The sequence below is a fragment of the Papaver somniferum genome, chromosome 8 (assembly GCF_003573695.1).
Source record: "Papaver somniferum cultivar HN1 chromosome 8, ASM357369v1, whole genome shotgun sequence".
Lineage (NCBI taxonomy): Eukaryota > Viridiplantae > Streptophyta > Magnoliopsida > Ranunculales > Papaveraceae > Papaver > Papaver somniferum.
Genome location: NC_039365.1, coordinates 159,245,699 through 159,267,112, shown reverse-complemented (window position 1 = coordinate 159,267,112; position 21,414 = coordinate 159,245,699). Strand labels below are relative to the sequence as shown.

General features: G+C 36.8%; 1 protein-coding gene across 1 annotated transcript; it reads left to right on the top strand.

Annotated features, from left to right (window-relative positions):
• The first annotated feature begins 18,433 nt into the window (after positions 1-18,433).
• LOC113306535 (putative F-box protein At3g23950) lies at positions 18,434-21,341 on the top strand. Its single transcript, XM_026555463.1, has 2 exons — positions 18,434-19,877; positions 21,121-21,341. Exon 1 carries the CDS (start codon positions 18,533-18,535, stop codon positions 19,838-19,840), a length of 1,308 nt encoding a protein of 435 aa, XP_026411248.1. The 5' UTR covers positions 18,434-18,532; the 3' UTR covers positions 19,841-19,877; positions 21,121-21,341.
• The last annotated feature ends 73 nt before the right edge of the window (positions 21,342-21,414 follow it).

The following is a 21,414-nucleotide window of genomic DNA, read 5'->3' as shown; positions in this document are numbered from 1 at the left end:
ACTGATTTTCTTTTTAGGCATACTAATAGCGTGTTTGGATACAAATCTGCTTCTGCCTTCTGCTTCTCCAGAAGTAGGAGCAGAAGTCAGAAGCAAAAACATTTTGTTTCACAAAAAGCTGACTTTTCTGCTTCTAGAAGTCGTTCTGAAATATTATTTCCAACCTGTCTTATGGCTTTTTGACTTCCAGAAGTCGAAAAGTAACTTCTGTGTGTGCATCCAAACGCGCTAACTAGTAATGCCAAAATAGGGTCACTAGATAAAAAAAAAACATCATCGCCCCTTATCCATTATTTTTTGATAATGACATAACTACCCTTATTTAATTAGTTTCAATGATTATGATTAGATTTAGTGATTAATTTGTAATGTTAATGACTGATTAAAGTTAAGTTGTTAGTATTATATTAGTTGAAAAAATCTGATTTTTGTGTGGGAGAGTTGGGGTCTTTGAGAGAGGAAGAAGAAGTGAAAAAAAAAAATTAGGTTTTTGAAATTATTGTCTTCGTCTCGTAAACAAAATACAATACTTGGGTATGTTTAATGTCTTTTTTATAGGTTGAATTTCTCAAAAACCTGAATTTTCACATGCAAGTTCGGCGAACCAGAGGGAGGTTCGTCTTATAACTGATATGATACATAGATGAACAGTTCGGCTCAAAATCTAGCAGTGTCGCATCAGCCGAACATCATCGAATTCCAAAAATTCTTCAAATCAACAGTTTAGCTCAAAATCTAGCAGTGTGCAGAGCAGCTGAACATCATTGAGTTTCTGAACCTTTTCAAAAGTTAGGCTCAAAATCTAGCAAAGTCGCATCAGCCGAAAATAATGTTTCCCTAAATCATATACTAGGTTCGTCTCAAATTGATATTCCAAGATCAGCCGAATTTTCAATTTTAAACAGAACACTGGTTAATTTAACAGTTAGCAAATGAGATTGTAAAAAATCAATATAGCTTGAGATAGGATAGGTAATAAAAATATGCTGAGATCTTCTGAAAAATTAAAACGAATAACAAGGCTAGGTTTGTCTTATAATTTGGCGACTTTTTGAGCAGAACCTACCTCTGTAAACCCTAATTTCATTTTTGAAATCATATTCTATCGATCAAATTAAATTAATCAAAAACAAGATGAGTTCGTTACAAATAGCTTCTTATATACATCTGAGAGCAATCAGGATTTGGATTACTTGTTCGCTTGCTTCGTTTTGTGCTTCCTTTGCTTGTTTACTTGTTTGATTGCATTAGAGTCCAAAATGTTTAAGTTTAAAGGTTATTTTGATTTTTGATTTTAAGTTTTTAAGGTTAAGGATACTTTAGTAATTTAAATCATTTAAGGATATATAGGTAATTGCATTATCCTTTGGATACCCCTTATAAACCCACCCTAGATGGGATAATGAATTAGGATGCCTAAAAAAAAATTGAATATGCCTCAAAACAAGTTTCTTCTTTGGTGGGGTCAAATAAAAGTGCCCGTGGGTCATGCGTCCGAGCCTGTCGACCTAGAGTCAACTGCAGAGTTCAAACTTGGGGATTTTAATAAAGTGCCACACTTCCAATTTGCAGTTTAAGAAAATGCCACCGTTTTTTTCAGAGTTTATTTAATGCCACACGTTTGACCTTTTCCATCCAAAAAAATTGTTGCCATCAGTTAGTGCATAGGTGGCATTTATCCAGCTTAGTAAAAGACATATACACCCTCAAATCTGTCACCAACTCACCAAACCCATTCCTTATTTTGAACAGTGTAAGTCATTGCCGGTCTGAGTTGGCTGGTTGGATCGGTCATCGCGCTAACCAGAATAAGCCATCGTCGGTACCGAGTTGATTCAACATAACAAAGATTAGATCGAGTTTCAGCTGTTTTCTGCGCTTTTCTCAGGCAAATTTCAGCCATTTTCCCTGCAAATTCCTAACATTCATCTATACTTCCATCGCTGCTTCATTCTTTTCAGTTCTCTAACATCCAATAAACTTATCGTGTCCCTGCAATGATTCAATCTAACACAAACACATTCAATTTCTATCTTGAGCCCTAAATTCTTCTCTGCAACCCATAACTCAAACTCAAACACATTCACAGCACAATCATCTCACAACACTACTAGGACCATGCCTATGAATCACTACCTCAACTCAAAACCCCTCTTTCTCACAGACCCATTCATTCCATGGCAGTGAGCTTAATGTCCATTCGATCAGTCAACAACAACAGGAGCTTCAAATTTGTCTTTCCTTCTGTTAAATCTCAATTCCACCAGTGCTTCCATCTGCATAGACAACACCAACAACATACATTCAAACCCTAAATTCTAAACTGTAATCATGGCTTCATGTCATAACCACCATACTCATCTTATCCATCTCAATTCACTGTCTATAGATACGTCCATAAATTTAACAACAAAACTGCATAACTTAAACAAAATTCATAGAGAAGAACAATTACCTCAAACTCATTTACTCAAGCACCAGCCAGTTCATCCCAGATAACTTCATAATTCATCTGAGTTCCAAATACAAACTCTAACTATTGAACTTAAGCTAGTCTCCAACCGTGACTCTCAATTCAGATCAAACCCACCTCCAATTAATCATCTAAACCCTCAATTCAGTTCATCCATCAACATCAGTTCTTAACCAACCCTAATTCAATTCCCAAATATTCTATTCTCTCAATCAAACTCAATTCATCGATCAAAATCTTCCAATCTATTCAACCCATCCTTTAATTCCTTCTTATTCACCCTTAATTGAATCTCGAAATTCATTTCAGGAACCCTAATTTCTTCACAATTTCATTAACATCTCAATTCTTCTTCAAGACAATACTACAACTTCAATTTAGCAATAACCCTTTGATCTTCATCTGTTAACATCCCGTTTAGCTTATCAATTCCAAATAAACTCAACATCAAACTCTAACCTTCACAGAAACACTTCGCTTCAACTCAATCGTGGATTCTAACCAAACCCAACTATGAACTCATCAGCACCACACTCGGTTGATTGGTTTCACTAATTTTCTGCAAGGTTTTCTCAACAGAGATTTCATCTCTGGAACGCCGGAGAAAAAGAAGAAGGAGAAGGAAGAGAATTAAGGAAAGAGAAAGAGAATTCAAGTGTAGTTAGGTAATGTTGCTTCTTGTGACTGATTCAAATCGACCTAATAGTGTGAGTCATTGTCGAGTTTGGACCAACACGAATTCAAGGGTAGTTAGGTAATGTTGACACGTTGTATTGACTTTTTCAATGATTATAGACCGAGTTAGTGGGTCCTGACGGAATATCTAACGGTTGTGGCATTTAATAAACTTTGAAAAAAACGGTGGCATTTTCTTGAATCGGGATTTGCAAGTGTGGCAGTTTGTTAAAAATCCCTTCTTGCTTTTACTCTCTCGAATTCCGTTGTTGGGTGCATGATTAAGGTGTATCAAACGACTGAGATTTTATAACTAAATTATAGCTTTATAACCAAAATTACTAAAATAACAACAAAAAAGGCTCCACGTGTATCCCAACAATAAGTAAATCAAAGTAAATGTTTCGTTGTTTCCCATAATTTGGCTGGTCCAAGTTTACCGCTTATTTAAGGAAGAAATTTTTTTTTTGCCCCTAAACCTTTTTTCCCCTGAAAACTTAAAAAGCTGGTTTGGGTACCAGAAGCAAAAATCAATCCAAAAAATCAAAAGCGAAGATATTTTGAAGTTTTGCTTCATAAAAAGTTAACTTTTTTGCCTCAATAAGCATAAGCATCGAGTTATATTATCATATGAATAGTGGGTTTGAATCGTTTGATTGATCTTACTACATGTGGTCATGATTTTAATTGGTCACCATATGTTTCATACCATTTTACGAGGAACTACTTTCCTCTCTCCTCTCTCAACTCTTAACTCTCTGTACATAAGAAAGAATAAAAGACTCACTGGGAACACTATCTGCTCAGATTCGGTCCATTTTGGGCTGGATCTGAGCGGGATTTTCACCTCCTTTCATTACTTTCCATTAGATCTTTTTTATAGGTAAGTGAAGATGATGAAGAAAATAATGTAAAGATGATGAAGAAAACGAACATTGTATTATAATAATGGGAAAACAAAAATTCTAGCCCAAATAATCTTCTTTCTGTATTAAAAATCCACCATTTAGATTCTATTTATGTGTAATCCGTAATTAGTTAAAAGATGACTTAGATTATAAAAATAGCCTTTTATATAAATAAGGAATCCGTTTTTTTATTTCTTTCTATTTTGTTAATAAGTTAATAAATGATAATTCCTAAAAAGGCTCATCAAAATATCATTTGATTGACTAATAATAAACCCCAAAAATGTGCCCAAAAAAACTCCTGATTCCTTTGACAAATAATAGTACCTAAAAATGCGTCCTAAAATAACTCTTTTTCACCCGTGTCGTTTAACTGAAAAGAAAAACAAAAATTGAGCAATTTAGTGATAATCGTAACAATCATTAATTTGGTTTTGTAAAAAAACCAGTTCACCGAAAAATTGAATTTTCACGGGTCCATGATAATCACAATTTTAACATTCTGAGTTTAGTGATAATTGTAATTTTCATATTTGAGTTATTTGTAAAAATCGTAATTTTCACATGTTGGAATCATTTATTTGTAAAAACCTCAACGACTCAAACAGTAAAAAAACTCCCACAACCACACTAATGACCGATTTTTAATGAAACCATTTTTTTTTATAAATAATACATAAAGAATAAAGGTTAATTTAGTCTATATGAAAAGTGAAAATCTAAACTCAATCTAAAGCAGCAATTCTTAACCGTAAATCAATATGTTTTGGGCTACAAATATATGTCATCTAAATGATGGGTTTCTAAAAGAGAGAGGAACCAAACTTGGGTCCTCAAAAATTTCCACTATAATAACATAACAGTAACACACAAATTACATCGATGACAGATCTGAAATGTAAAGTACTTTGTGCATCACTTCTACGGATTCTAAACCTATAATCCTTCAAATTAACCTAGTACCACCACCAAACACTTTATTTATTATTATAAATAACATATGAAACATAAGTACTAGTGCCATGAAAAGCTTGGTGAACTTCATTGTACAAATTAGAAAATAAAAAGAAAAGAATTGAAGGGAAAAAACACTTAGTAGAAGATTTACTCAGAGGAATAAAGAGTTTGATGAAAGTTACAGAGGTGTAAGTTGAATGGAGAGATCAGCCCGACTTAATATAGCCATATGATCGATGTGAAGTTGTTGTGGCAGATAGATTTTAATTAAAGTTCTACCAATACTCATCGGATGATCACTAGATCATTCCTACTGAATCCTATATAAATAAGCATTTGACATTTGTTCTTTAAAAGCTTGTATCAGTTCAGGTAAGGATTCAGTCAGTCAGTTATTATTGTTACCTGCTCTTCCTATGCAATAAATCTCAATTCACATGGTTTCCTCCTCCCTTCTAACTCACATTATGTGTAGCATTACATGCTTCACTACTGCAGTGGAACCTCTATATAAGAATATCCTAGGGACCACAAGAAATTATTCTTATATGAAGGTCTACCTTGAAGCGAGCAATAAAAATTTGCTATATATGTACCTAGGAGAAAACATAATTATGCGTAACAAACATGACAATATATCTAGGCAATACTAATTAAAAAAATTTTAGTTTCACATGTATGATACGGAAGTTAAATATACGAAGTCTGCTATACAACACAATGGACCTATGCAATACCTAAGAAAACATAAATTTTGTATAGTTTCACATGTGAATTTTTTTTAGTTTCACATGTATTAATATACGAAGTTTGCTATGTAACACAATCCACACAATGATACATAAAATTGACAAATAAAATCATGCGATCAAAGATATTTGAATGAATCGTGCAAAAAAAAAACACCACACCTGTTAAAAGTAAAAGGAATTTCCAAATTAGTTAAAAGAATCTATTTGTCTTAAACTAATGTACGATATGACCTATATTATCTATATACTATTGTGAGTTATTCTTATATGGAGGTAAGTTTTTTAAGACGGGACCGGAAAAAAATGTGGCTTATTCCAATATGGAGTTTATTCTTAAATATAACTGGCCCAAATCGGGACCAGAGATTTTTATTCTTATATGGAGGTTATTCCCATAGATTTTTGTTAGAGGGAGAGCAAAAATGGATACAAGGAGGGCGAAAATCATGGTTGACTCGCTAACGCGGACCTAGTCGACACATTATTTTAAATTAGACCGCTCCACCCTTACTAAATCTCGGACCTAGTAGACACATCTATCACCATCTACTCCACCAGCAAGTATACAAATTACGGGCAGGGAGGGATATCCATGCTGTGAAGAACTTCATGGACAGGATTATCAGAACTTAGACCCTGACGATTTGCTCCAACGCAAAAGTTTGTTTTTGTTAAGAAACACTATTTGACATTAGGATTTGCATGATTGGTTGCACATATATGTCGTTTTACTCACAGTTGAGGTCTTTCCTTTTCTTGTTTGTTGTTTTTAATTAGGTTTAGGTACAAATTTAGGGGCTTGTTGGCTTTCTACTGATTTACTTGAATTTAAGATCTGTTAGCTAATACAATTAAACAGTTATGTGTTGTTCTTCGTTTTTTTTATTTGTTCTACGATGATAAAGCGAGTCTTTATGTATTCGTTTGTTCTTCCATTACTTTTTCAGGAAAGATACTTTTGCAGTGGTATGCTGTTTGTAAATGACGATTTTATTACAGTTGGTTTTGTCAATTAAATCCGAAGAACATATTACATGAGTTTTATTTTTTCTTTTCTGGAAGTCGATGGTGTAGTATAGTCGGTGGTGTTCTTTAAAAAAATGTGTGAATTTTGTGTGGTTGATAGGTATATAATATGGGTAGTTTGTTTTACGATGATAAAGCGAGTCTTTATGTATTCGTTTGTTCTTCCATTACTTTTTCAGGAAAGATACTTTTGCAGTGCTATGCTGTTTGTAAATGACGATTTTATTACAGTTGGTTTTGTCAATTAAACCCGAAGAAGGTATTATATGAGTTTTATTTTTTCTTTTTTGGTCGTCGATGGTGTAGTAGAGTCGGTGGTGTTCTTTAAAAAGATATGTGAATTTTGTGTGGTTGATAGGTATATAATACGGGTAGTTTGGTCTGTTTTGAAATAATGTATCAACTAGGTCCGAGTTAGCGAGTCGTCTACGATTTTCGCTCTCCTCGGATCCATTTTTGCTCTTCCTTTAACAAAAATCTTCCTATATGGAGTATTCTTATATAGAGGTTCTACTGTATTAGTGTTTCATTTCACCCACTAACTTTTGAATTCTTACCATAAAGGGTTTGAGATTTTTTTTACTGAATTTAACCTTGTTGCATTTAACATGGGAATTAAAATTTTAATACATATATAGTCGTATCAAATTAATTATCATTGACTGAGAGTAAAAATGTTAGGTGCAATAATCAAAAACAAGGAAAAATCAAATAAGTAAAAGTTATGGATACTTAGCTCCTTTATGGAAGTGATCGATTTGACGAAACGTACGAGCTCCCCAGATCTCTGCAACAACAATAAGGCAAAACTTTTAAAAACAGAGTGAGTCACCTGTTCAACGCGCTGTATGGAAGTAAGTTGATAGCTGCATTCTTATCCCGTGGTTATAAAGAGGAAGCAAGTGTCTTCCTGCATTTGATTGGTATCGTGACTTGTTTTGCCCAATTAGATTGATAGTGTTTGGTAGATGGAAACTTAGGTATCTTTATTAGTTCAGTTTGAAAGGGGTTAGTCTTTTACAACTTAAGTTATTCTTAACTTAATCAATTGGACTAAATTAGTTGCAAGTGTTTTTGGTGGGATTTTACACTGTTTCCCCCTGTTCCGCTCATACCTATTTTGAACTAGTGAAATGTTTGTAAGCTTAGGAGTGGGTTTTATAATTCACATCTTGGCTAGTCTAATTGGGTCTACGACTAGCTTCTTTTATTTTCTGAAAAGTTGGTATGAGTAGCACTCATATCATAGTATCATGACATGAACTAGCTTATAGCCATTTTATGTTGTGTTCTTAGATGTCTTGTTTTTCTTTGTAAGTTTATGATATGGTTATCTTAATTGCTTTGTTATAGAGTTATGCATATAGCTTATTCACATACACTAATTTCTTATGGTTATCTAATCAATATTTACTAGTGGTAGATTGTTAGGATCTTCACGGACAGCCGGACCCTACTTGTGGACCCGACCACATAGCACCGATATTGTCCCCACTTGACCACCTGTTGCAGCAGGTGTGGGGTTTTAATCTAAAAGGCCTCGGTGCTATGTAAGGAGATGCCCAAGCTTATTAGGCACCACAGGTACTTCCTCTTATTCTATGTGGGACTATCCTAGCTATACATATATGGTTTACATCGCGCCACATACTCCAACAATCTCCACCTTGGCGATATTAAACCACCTCACCAATCCAATCATACTCCACCATATGATCACCGTCCATATATGCTACCCATCGAACATGATTATTGTCACTACGCTCCCTGGAACCCTATTCCACCTTGAGTTAGTGGGAAGGATAACACTAACTCCACCTTGAGCACAACCTTGTCCACCTAGAACCCTGCTCCACCTGAGTTAACGGGTGCGTCACTAACTCCACCTTGAGCGCCAACTCTACTTTGGGCCTTGCCTGCTCCACCTTGAGTCTGACTCCACCTGCGCCCTAAACCGGGTGACATCCACAACCACTTCTTCGTCCGGAAAGTAGCCACAACCATAGGCTATGATACCAGTTGTCAGGATTTGCTTTTGGAATCATTGACAACCGCGGAATAACGGATCTTGAGATATTATGATGAATAATAAATAAACCAAGCACAAGCAAGTATAATAATACGAGAAAGATAAATCAACTCACAAGACATAAGATTTATAGTGGTTCAACCAATACATACAACTTGTATATATTGTCTACGTCCACTTTGAGCCGCACTAACTCAAATTCACTATGAAGAAAAACGATTACAACGTCGTGTAAATCCCAGCAAACCCTTGGTTACACCGCAACAATTACCCGAGACGATAATCTTGTCTCTTGTTCCTCACCAATATGCTCTCACAACGAAACCCTAGATTTAGCCCTAAAAGCTATACAAAAAATCTCTCACCGATCTCTTAATCGTTTTCTACACAATACAATTCTACAAGGACTAATTACCTACTTATATAGGTTACAAACTTGGCCACCAAGAATCCTAGACGGTTTAGGAAACCCCTTCCCTAAATAACCACGGCTAACTTTAGGAAATAATAATTAGTCTTCAATAACTAACAATCTCCCACTTTTAACACTCATTGATTTCTTCAATTCTTTTTTTCTTCAACTTTGGATTTGACGGTGCTAAAACATTTTCATGTCAGTGCGTCTCCCCTCCCAGATCCTCATTCTGAGAGACCAACTAAAGCCTTGCAGAGCTTTAGCTTTCCTGATGTAACTCCCTTGGTAAACATATCCGCTGGATTATTCGAACCAAGAATCTTCTCGAGCTTCAACTCTCCTTCTTCTAAGAGATCCCGAATGAAATGATAACGAATATCTATATGCTTCGTCCTAGCATGATAGACTGAGTTCTTGGCTAAATGTATAGCGCTTTGACTGTCGCTAAATAGAACACTATCTCGTTGTTCCTTTCCCAACTCATCTAATAAACCTCGTAACCAAATCATATCCTTGCTCGCTTCTGTTACTGCTACGTACTCGCTTCCGTAGTAGAAAATGTTATCAACTTCTGTAAACGTGAGTTCCAACTTACTGCAGCTGACCCCATAGTATAAACATAACCGGTCGTACTTCGTCTTTTATCTACATCACCTGCGAAGTTTGTATCCACATAACCCCTCAAGATAGAACCACCTTTTCCATAACACAATGGTACGTTTGTGTTACCTCTCAAATACCTGAGAATCCACTTCACAGCTTCCCAATATTGTTTTCCTGGGTTGCTTGTATATCTACTCACTACTCCCACTGCATGTGAAATATCCGGTCTCGTGCACACCATAGCATACATTAGACTCCCAATCTCCGAAGAATATGGTATGTTATCCATGTACTCCTTTTCTTCATTTGTCTTCGCACACTACATACTTGAAAGACGAATTTGACTCCCAAGTGGAGAACTAACTGGTTTAGCATTCTCCATATTGAACCTTTTCAACACTCGTTCAATATATTCAGCCTGACTAAGAATAAGTACACCCTTAGCTCTGTCTCTTATGATCCTCATACCAAGAATATGCTTTGCTTCACCAAGTTCTTTCATAACAAACTCACTTCCTGATTGTTTCTTCAAATTCTCAACTTCTTGTAGAGATGTTCCGGCAACCAACATATCATCCACATACAGTAATAATATGATGTAGTCAGAACCGCACCTTTTGAAGTAACAACAATGATCTGCATTACACCGTGAGTAACCACCTTTATGCATGAAGTTATCAAACTTCTTGTACCACTGTCTCGGGGGTTGTTTTAAACCATACAAACTCTTCTTTAGCTTGCACACCTTCTCTTCCTTGCCTTTTACTATGAATCCTTTTGGATGCTTCATGTAAATTTCTTCATAAGGTCACCATGAAGAAAAGTTATCTTTACATCCAACTGTTCAAGGTAGAGATCTTCAAAAACCACTAGATTTAACACTACTCGAATAGTAGTCATCTTCACAACTGGAGAAAATATCTCGTTGTAATCAACACCAGGTTTTTGCTGGAAACCTTTCACAACCAACCTCGCCTTATAGCGAATATCTCTATTTGCTTCAGATTTCATCCGATAAACCCACTTGTTATGCAACACCGTCTTACCTCTTGGTAATTTTGCTAACACCCATGTGCCATTCTCATCAAGTGAATTCATCTCATCCTCCATAGCAAGTTGCCACTTTCCTGAATTATCAGCCGCTAGTGCTTCTTTAATATCTTCAGGTTCACCTCCATCCGTAAGTAATAGATAATTCAGAGCATACCTTGGGTTTGGTTTTGGAGTTCTTGACGATCTTCGTACTTCTTGTGGGACTGTAGGAGTAACTCTCACTACAGCAGAAGTCCCTTCTTGTACTTCTCAGCCATCATCAACATCGTGCTCTTCTTGTACCACACTTTTTCCAGAAACATCATCAATATCGATATACAACTCCTTATCGACGTTGCTTGATCCGACATCTTCTACTTGTGTCTTATTCCTGTCCTTGTACAGTTCATTCTCATTAAAAGTGACATTTCTACTTCTATTAACTTTGTGACCCTCGTAGTCCCAAAGTTTATACCCAAAAGCGTCATTTCCGTAACCAAGAAATATACACTTGTTTGCTTGAGCACCTATCTTAGACCTCTCACCGGGACTAAGATGAACATAACTAACACAACCAAAAACTTTCAAATATGAAAGATTTACCTTTTTGCCAGTCCAAACCTCCTCTGGTATCTTCATATCTAATGGACTACTAGGTGTCCCATTGATTAGATAAGCATCCGTCTCTGTTGCATGTGCCTAGAAGGTCTCAGGCAAACCGTACTGCAACCTCATGCACCTAGCACGTGCATTCAACGTCCAATTCATACGTTCTGCTACTCCATTCTCCTGTGGCGTCCTTGGAACTGTCCTCTCCAAACGAATTCCATTTGTAGCACATAACTGTAAAAATTCTGTTTTGTCATACTCACCACTGTTGTCTGACCTTAGACACTTCAACTTCAGACCAATTTCTGTTTCAACCAAAGCTTTCCACTTCTTAAACACTTCATACACCTCGAACTTATTCTTCATGAAGTAAAGCCACACCTTCCTTGAGTGATCATCAATAAAGGTGACATAATATTGGAACCCGCTGTGAGATGCAACATCAATTGCTACCCATACATCCATGTGAGCCAAATCAAGTTTTGCACTTCTCAAGGCTTTGCCGCCTCTGCTGAAACTAACCCGTTTTTGCTTTTCAAGAACACAGTCTTCACAAAAACTCATATCAACAGACTTCACCTTAGGTAGATATCCTCCCAAACATAGAATCTTCTTGTTCTTCTCACTCATGTGCCCTAATCTTCTATTCCATAAGTTAGTGTCTTCACCACTACTAGCCACTGCTAAAGTAGTTCCATTTGAAGTCTGATATAGAGTACCGACTCTAACTCCACGAGCTAATACCATAGATCCTTTCTTCACTTTCCAATTGTGTTTCGTAAGCACAACTTCACAGTCATCATCACAAACTTGGCCCACAGACACCAAGTTCTTCTTCAAATTTGGAATGTTTCGTACATCCTTCAATTTCCATGTCGAACCGTTGAATTTCAAGATCACATCACCCAAACTAATGATGTCGCATGCTTCACCGTCACCTAAGAATACTTGGCCATAGTATCCTTCTTTATAAGAGATCATAATACTCTTATCACCCGTTGCATGAAAATAAGCTCCCGAGTCTATAATCCAAGACTCATCTTGCTTGTCCTCAGAGAGTAGTAGAAAACCTTCCGTAATCACCTTCTTGTTATCAACAAGGACCTTCACCGGTTCCGCAGCTGCAACTACGTTGACCTCTTCTTGACTACCTTTGTTTCCACCATTATTAACACCTTTGTTTTCCGGACAATCGCGCTTGAAGTGTCCTACTTTCTTACATGCCCAACACTCAACAACACCTCTAAGCCGGGATTGAGATCTCCTCCTAGATTTACCTCTAGACTTCCATCTGGATTTGCTGTTGTTGTTCCTATTTGAACTCCTGCCTCTATCTTCTTCTTGCATACTTAAGGCCGAGCTTGAAGTACTGAACCGTAACCTTGTTCTATTCTTCTCTCCTCTTCAGCAAGTAACCTTTGTTGCACATCATCAAGCTTCAACTTCTCGCTCCCTGCGGAATTGCTAATGGTTGTCCTTGCAGTCTCCCAACTCTTTGGTAATGACGAAAACAACCGTAAAGCTTGAACTTCATCATCAAAAGTAATACTAACTTTTGAAAGCTGAGAAATAATCGATTTAAACTTCCTAAGATGTGATGAAATCGCTTCTCCTTCTTGCATCTTCAGATTAAATAATTGTTCACACAATGTAATCTTCCCCGAGGCTGATGACTTTTGATACAACTTTTCAAGTTTATCCATAAGATCCTTCGTACTAGTTTCCTCTTGTACGTTATTGTAGACTTCCTCCGTTAGACATCTACGGATCACGGCTACACACTTGCGATCAAGAGTTGTCCATTCATCGTCTTTGCATGCTCCCTTTTTCGCAACTCCACCCAATGGATCAGCAAGGTCTTTCTCATATAGGTAGTCTTCCATCTGAGATTTCCAAAACGCAAAGTTCTTCCCTTTAAAAACTTTAACCCTAGCTACTTTACTTTCGTTATTATCACCCATAAGTCCCACTCCAATCGTACTATGAACCCTAAAGCTCTAACCCGATCTCTGATACCAGTTGTTAGGATCTTCACGGACTGCCGGACCCTACTTCTGGGCCCGACCACATAGCACCGATATTGTCCCTACTTGACCACCTGTTGCAGCAGATGTGGGAAATCTAAAAGGCCTCGGTGCTATGTAAGGAGATGACCAAGCTTATTAGGCACCACATGTACTTCCTTTTATTCCATGTGGGACTATCCTAGCTATACATATGTGGTTTACATCGCGCCACATACTCCAACATAGATGTCATGCTTGTCTGCATCCAAGAGCCATGAACTAGAGAGAGAATACACATAAAATGGGTTGGGATTAGGAATGTATTTGTTGATATATAAGATGATAACACTCTTTGGGATACAACATACTTTTTTTTTCAATCTCTCTTTATGTATGGAAATATGTAGGTATTGCTTGGCACTGGGGAGGTCACTTGTCTTAAAGTAATTTTTTTCATCAAGTGCTGTAATGTTCGGTTGCCCATTCAAAACTGAAATGAGTTCTCTGATAATTCGTGTCTTTACTATGTCGCGGTAAATTGTTGATGACGAAATTTTTCATTAAGGAAAAATTTTATCACCTTGCCTTAGCAGCTTAACTTGTTTGTAAGAAGAGTCAATTCACGCGGTAACAGTTGTTGTTACACTGCTTTTCCAAAATGCAGGTGTTTTTGTTGAATGATCCACATGACAGAGAAACTAGTTGTTTATCTGCCTCTAGTTTCATTACTGCCATTGCAGATGCTTTAAATTGAACTTACGGTGATCCTCAAAATTGTTTGAAGAACCTTGTGAGTGGACGTTTTTTTTTTTAATTTTAGCATTTTCTCCCATATACATTTTTTGCTGTTGCTGAATTCGTTTTATTAACGTAGATTTTTTTTTAATATATGAGAAAATAAAGAAAGATTATTGTTGATATAATATTGGAGGGAAGAAGAAAATCTCCATACTAGGGCTTAGGTCTTCAAATTACTAGCTTAATTCATATTGATGCCTCCTTTAACGAAACAAGATCCAACATGGATAGTTAGATACTTGACATCTCCATAATTCCAGTTGTCAAATGGCTTTCTTTTTAATCAAATGTTTTTGATTGTCGCATTCACAAAATTTGCAAGCGTTTAACATGCACAACCTAGAAACTCTGGAAGTTTCATGATATATTGTACTGCTAAGTGATGCCTTAATTGAGATTGTGTATATGTGATGTAATTCATGCATCGAGGACATAAGTGTTACCTTCTTAAGAAGTTTCCTTCCTCTTGTTTGAATATCGTTCACTTCAAATGGTAGTGGGTAATATCTTTAGTTTGAATATCGTTCCTTCAGGTTGATTATCCATTGCATGGAGTACAAGCACGATCTATCAACTAAGATATCACAACATTAATCTAAATAAAGATGCCAAAATGAAATTTACGGTTGGTATATAACAAATCAATCTAATCATGAGCTATCGAACCTAGTCGTAAACTATGAGTCTCCGCCGTAACTTTTAATTCCCAACTATAGAAACTAAAATCGACATACAAGATTATTTGCGGTTGGTAATATAACAAACCAACATAACCGCAAGTAGACCTATTTTTTTTTTTTTGGAATGCCCCACCATAATTAGTGCAATAAATAACATTAATGGTTGAATTAGAAATACCAAAAACCCAATCGTTCCCAATTTTAATCACTTACGGTTAGGAGTCCATCGTCGCCTAGTCATAAATTTGGGTTACCGCTGGTTACGAAAGGAAAAGGCCAACTGTACACCAAACTAAAAAGCTAACAAATTCAATCTTTTTACATATTTTAGCCAATTTCAAGAGCTAAGTTAAAGGTACAACTGACTATTTTCAACAATTATTTGTTTCTTCGTTAAGTTGAGATTGACCTTCACTTTGGGTTAACAACTCTTTACCAACTAAGATATCAACTAGGCCCGCACATTGGTCGGTCGGCCCGGTTTTTAGCCAAAACCGTCCACCGAGCCGACCAACCTTCGGTTCGGTTTTAAACCGGTCGACTCAGCTTGGTCGGTTAAGGTTTTTCCATCGGTTTTTACCGATTCAATCCAAACTAATAATTTTACAGGAATATCATTCAGATTCTTTTCAAAAGAACAATAACAGTATGTTTTCACAAACAAAATTAGCTTCAGCCATTCATAATAGTCATCAAGAACATTAGTTTAGGAGCAGTTACTGTCAAAATCAATAGATTAAGCAAAAAAAATCTAGAGTTTCAGATGTGAAAAAAATAATAATTAGTAATTACATGAGTTCAGAATAGCGTTACAAACTTGCAATTGAGATATATAAGAGATTAACCTCTTTGAAGCCAATTTAAGAAACCCAATTTTTTTAGGAACCCTAAAATTCTAATGGTCTCCAAACGAATCAAACCCTGTAAAACATGATTAATCTTCAACCTTTCACCCGTCCAAAGGTGGTGGTAATGGTTGTTTAGCAGGTGGTACTGATGGTGTAGCATATGGAAGTGATGATGGTGCTTATGATTTACATGTACCGTCGGTGATTTGGTATAGGTTGAATAGGGAGAGAAATAAGAAGAAGTAACAGCAAAGAAACAAAATACAAGGAAGAAGAAGAAGAAAGGTGGTGGTGTTGAATATGTTGATTGTGGTGTTGGTGGCGGCTGTGTTTGCATAGACTGGAGAAGGAAGGGAACAAGGAAGGGTCGAGTAAGAGCAACTGCAGTGGACGACTAAACCCAAATTTGGTGTCGAGTGGGCTGGCGTAGTGGGACGGACCATAGATCAAAATTTGATCAAAGAGTAAAACTCGGACCAAATTTGGTCGGTGATTAAGACCAAATCCAAATATAGTCGGGCGTTTATATAATGTCCGCCTACCCGACGGGCGTTGGTATAATGTCCGCCTGTAGCCGCGCGTTCGTAAAGTTAACGCCTAATGCAGGGCGTTGGTATAATGTCCGCCTGGATGGGGCGTTGGTATAATGTCCGCCTGAATGGGGTGTTGGTATAATCAACGCTTGGCATGGGGCGTTGGTATAATGTCCGCCTGGATGGGGCGTACGTAAAGTTAACGCCGGACACCCAGGCGTTGATATAGTCATGATCCCAAATTTGAAAAGTTTTGAAAACTTTCCTTGGGGCGTTGTCTTTATCAACGCCCCATTTTTTTTTTTTTTTTTTTTTGAACCCGGGCGAACGTATAATCTCCGTCTCACACACCAGGCGTTGCTATAGTTCACGCCCCATACAGGCGTTATCTTTATCAACGCCCCATACCAGGCGTTATCTTTATCAACGCCCCATGCCAGGCGTTATCTTTATCTACGCTGGACGATGAAGCGGACTTTATATCAACGTGCGACCAAATTTACTCGTCACCCGCTACGCCACAGGACGGACTAAACCCAAATTTGATCTTTTTTTTTAGTCTTTGGTATTTAGTTATGCTCGCACCACTGTGGACGCTCTAAAGAGGGAAAATGAGAGTCTGATAGAATAACTTATTAGGGTTAGGTTTATATATCTTGAGTGGACGGCTAGGATTAGGAAGATTACATCTATGGTTGATAGTCTCGGTTTTTTTGGCTCGGCTCGGCCGGCCTTTTTACGGCTACCGTGCACCGTGCCAAATATCTAACGGTTATGATTCCCAATACCGTTACCGGCCGTTGGATGTTCGGTATGAGTCGGTTCGGCTTCGATTCAGGCGGTTTCGGCCCGGCTACTCGGTCCGTCCGGTTTCCTGTGCAAGCCTAAGATCAACCATCCTCGGATCTCTATCATGAGGTATGTAAATATTAGTTTCAATATAATATAAAGGATTCATTCACCTCAAATTTCTCTATAGAATCATTTATTTTGGTCGGGTGAATGGACTTGGAGTGCATCTATGTGCACCCAGAGTGGCTGGAGTTAACGGGGATATACACTGTTAACAGATAGTAAATGAAAATATTCTCAAAATGAAAAAAGAAAAAGTATGTGAAATACACAGTTTTCGGAACTTCATTATTTCCTTTTTTTTATCGTCTTCAATGCATACCAACACAACCAGTTTATACGGCATTTTCACAAATAGTTGAAATCATTAAAAATTGTAAACTAAGAGAAGTATCCAGAATCATTCATCTGCTCATTCAAATCTCTCATCAAAACTAGGCTGTTCTTGTTCATCATCGTGTAGAATTAAAAAAAATTGGGTGATCAATTTGATCGTATTGATGGGGAAGGTGTTTGTTGTTGATGTTCATCATCGTGAACCTCATAGTTAAGCTTTTCTTTTCTGTTTCTTCATCACTCGTTCATAATAATACTCGTTCCTTTTAATCTCATAAACTTTCTTTATTAACAATGATGATGATGATCACACAATTTCGTCAAAATTGAAATTTAATCAAAAATGGAGAAAAACATAAAAACAAAATCAAACTAACCAATGAAAACAATATCAATACAAAAACATAATTAGTTTCCGGTTGTAATGAATTGATTGTACTGATGATGATAAGAACGGGCACTGTATTGAACGTTTTCATACAAACTAAAGAACCCTTAAATTAGTATATCAAATTAAACAGAAAATCATATCTTGTCCCATGTTGCAGTTTCTTCTTCTTTTTCCTTTTATTTATCTTAAGACCCATTACATGATTATAGGAAGCAAACTAAGGGGAAAGTAAGGATTAATCGTCCAAAGCCAGAACTAACACTAAAAGGAAAAAGGAAACGGTAGTTCTTCCGAGAGAAAGAAGAAAACTCTAGGTTTTGCAAACCTTGTGCTTAATTCTGTAAATCAGTTTTTAAAGACTTGATGATAGAGAGAAGAAATAACTTCGGAACTCGTGCTTAATTCTGTAAATCAATTTTAAAGCCCTTTTAAAAGTTAAATAATTTCTTTGAAATTTACGACACCCGTGTTTTGTATCCACGAATACGGAGGGGGAATGTACACCCCGGTTATCTAGGGGGTGCACATAGATGCACTCCTAGGCTTGGTTCCACTAACTTCAAATTCTAGGACTGTCTTCTCAGAAAAGCAAATGCCCTAGATTTTACAATGAAGAAAATTATGTTGATGGGTTCTACTTCTACTTCAGTCATTTCATGCCAAGAATTATCGGATCAAAGCATTGCTCAAAATAAGGATTTGACGGTGGATATTTGGTATGAAATTTTTCTTCATCTTCCAGTTAATTCAATCTTTGCATTCAAGTGTGTTTCTAAGACATGGTTTTCCATTCTTTCAAACCCAAATTTTGTACACAAATGGAGTAAACTCAACAAGATTAACACATTTCTTCCATGGACACTATATCATGCTGCTGATTTACCAGAAAACTATACATTCCGAAATGAACCATTTCGAAGAAGGTTTTCAATTGCATATCCTGTTTCGCATTCCAAATTCATGACGAATAATCTCAATGGGTTTTCTTTTAGGTTCATAGAGCCAGCTCCAAAATCTCCAGATACTGGGACGAAAACCTGTTTATATCTGTTAGGTTCTAGCTATGGTTTGGTTCTCTTCACAACTAGCTTATTTAATCAGATGATTTATTATGTCTGTAATCCACTTACCAAAAAATGGGTTTCACTACCTCCACCACCAAAAGTTAGTGAATATGTAATGGCTGGTTTCGAGTGTGATGGGAGTTCATCATCACTCATCTCTACTAGTTATAAGGTCGTTCGTATACCGAAATTTGAAACTAGGCGCAATTTTGAAGTTGAAATATTCACTTCGGATTCAGGTGAATGGAATGTCTATGAACTTTCATGTCCTCGAAATGTTAGTTGGATGAATTTCTTTCAAAAAAATGTTGTTCTCCATAATGGTGTACTACATTGGATAGACCAAAAATCAATTGTAGCTTACAATCTAAACAATGGTGAAACATCTGGAAATCAATGTAGATTGATTAACTTGCCTTATGAGGAGTCATACCTTTATAATCATTCACAACCTTATATTGGAGTGCTGGAAGGGCTGATCTGTTATGCCTGTCTTAGGGCGGTGAGGAAGTCTATGGGTTCGAAGGTCTTTTTGTGTGTTTGGGTGATCGAGGAGGACTGGCATAGGTTGTATGACAACGTCTTACTTGAAGATATGTTAGCAAATCTAGATATCAAACCTTATAAACCAATCCAGGTTTTAGGTTTCGATCCAGTCGACCGAAATGTTGTTGTGTTTGGCTGTGAAAATTATGTTTGGGTGTACAGCGTTTTCTCAAGAAGATGGGAAGAGCTCTTTCATCCTTTTTTGCTTCATAATAATCGTCCATTTAATGCTAAATTCATGTCCCTGGCCTTTGTGCTACAACCAAGGCCATCAGTACTTCCACCACCATCCTGGAGAAACCCTTGATGCAATGTGGTCGGTACAAGGAACCTACTTTCATAAGGTGAGCTCTTTTTGCACTTCCTAATTAGCGTATATGCCACCAATTGCCTCTACTGCCTCATCATGTGAAATGTGAAACTGTGCGAATGCAACTATGCTTGAATTTCATTTGATGATCCACTTCTACTATTATACATGTGTAACAGTCCTTACTCCTTATTCTGTACATGTTTGTTAATCCTGAATATACTCAAGAAACTTAGACGTTTATGTTTATTGTTGATGTCAGCTGCTTTTTTGCATTAATGCTAAAACCTCTAAAGGAATCAGAATTTACTATTGTCATTAAGTGAGAAAAGTAAGTTTGAATCTCTTACTTTCCAAAAAAATCACTTATCCAGAACATTTTCCAAGAACTTGTATATATATAGGGATCCAATGTTTGAAACTGGATCTCTTTAGTTAACTCAAAGGTTTCTTTGGATGAGGATATTCTGCCTTTTCTAGATGAACCCAAACTCGTACTGTGTTTAATGTGTCCTCTCGTTAGAGGATATTAACATAAAGTGTATTGTTCATGCAGTATAGGTACTTTTCTTTGGGTCAAGATGTAGTTCAGTAGCATATTTCATGTGAAAATTCTCTTTAGCACTATTTAGACTTCCCAGTGTCTACTCTTCAATATGCTATTTGTTTATCCTTGCTTCTCACTCACCGTCAGGAGTTTTCGTATATGTTTCGGTGTGATGCATATTTTACTTATGACGATGTCTACTCTTCGGTAGGCTGTTCTTGCTTGTGAAGCCACTAAACAACTTATTTCTGATGAAACACGATTCTGTTGATAAGAACAAGGTTAGTAGCCGTGTTCTAATTCTCTGGAATGGTGCAGCTTTCTCTGTATGGTGTATTTCTGTAAAGCCCGTGGTTGTCCTCTTTATTGTGCTGTAAATAACAACCCAAGCCTGACCTATAAATACCAGCAGCTGAATTAGTATTTCGGTGCCTCAAAGGTGGAAGCAGTTCTTCTAATCAGATATTTGTTTGAAGAATGATACTTTTGCTGCACCATGTTGTTCTGATATTTTAGTCTTGTTAGTTAAGCAGGGAGTTCAATTTTGGTGTGCTGGTAAGAATGAATTTAGAGTCTGCTGGTATATCCGTAGGTTCCGTACTATGTAGAATCTTGTTTTTAGCTTCATATTAACTTTCTTTTAATTTGGCAGTGAGTGCATTGAAAATTTTATGTTCTCTTCACGTGCCATTTCTTCTCAGTCAACTAATATTCGATTACATTGATGCAGGTGATATTGGTCGGCATTACTACACCCTTCTACACGTGGATGGCGTCATCTCTCTTAACTTGACTCAGTGTATCTTCCTCATCAGTTATCCTGATTCCCAATGTAAATCTACTAGGAAACTAGTTGATGCGAGTGAATCTTATGAGGGGGAAAGCAAAACTGTAGTTTCTTTGACTGGATGCTACTTGAGATATTGCATCACAACTTTACCTTCAGCTGGATTTTAGCAAGAAAACATGTTGAACAGTGTGGTATGACTGCCGGTGGAAAACAGGCTCTAGAGTTGAATATTCC

What these genes read in the sequence shown, in the direction of transcription:
- LOC113306535 (XM_026555463.1), top strand. Translation starts at nt 18,533, where the DNA reads ATGAAGAAAATTATGTTGATGGGTTCTACTTCTACTTCAGTCATTTCA.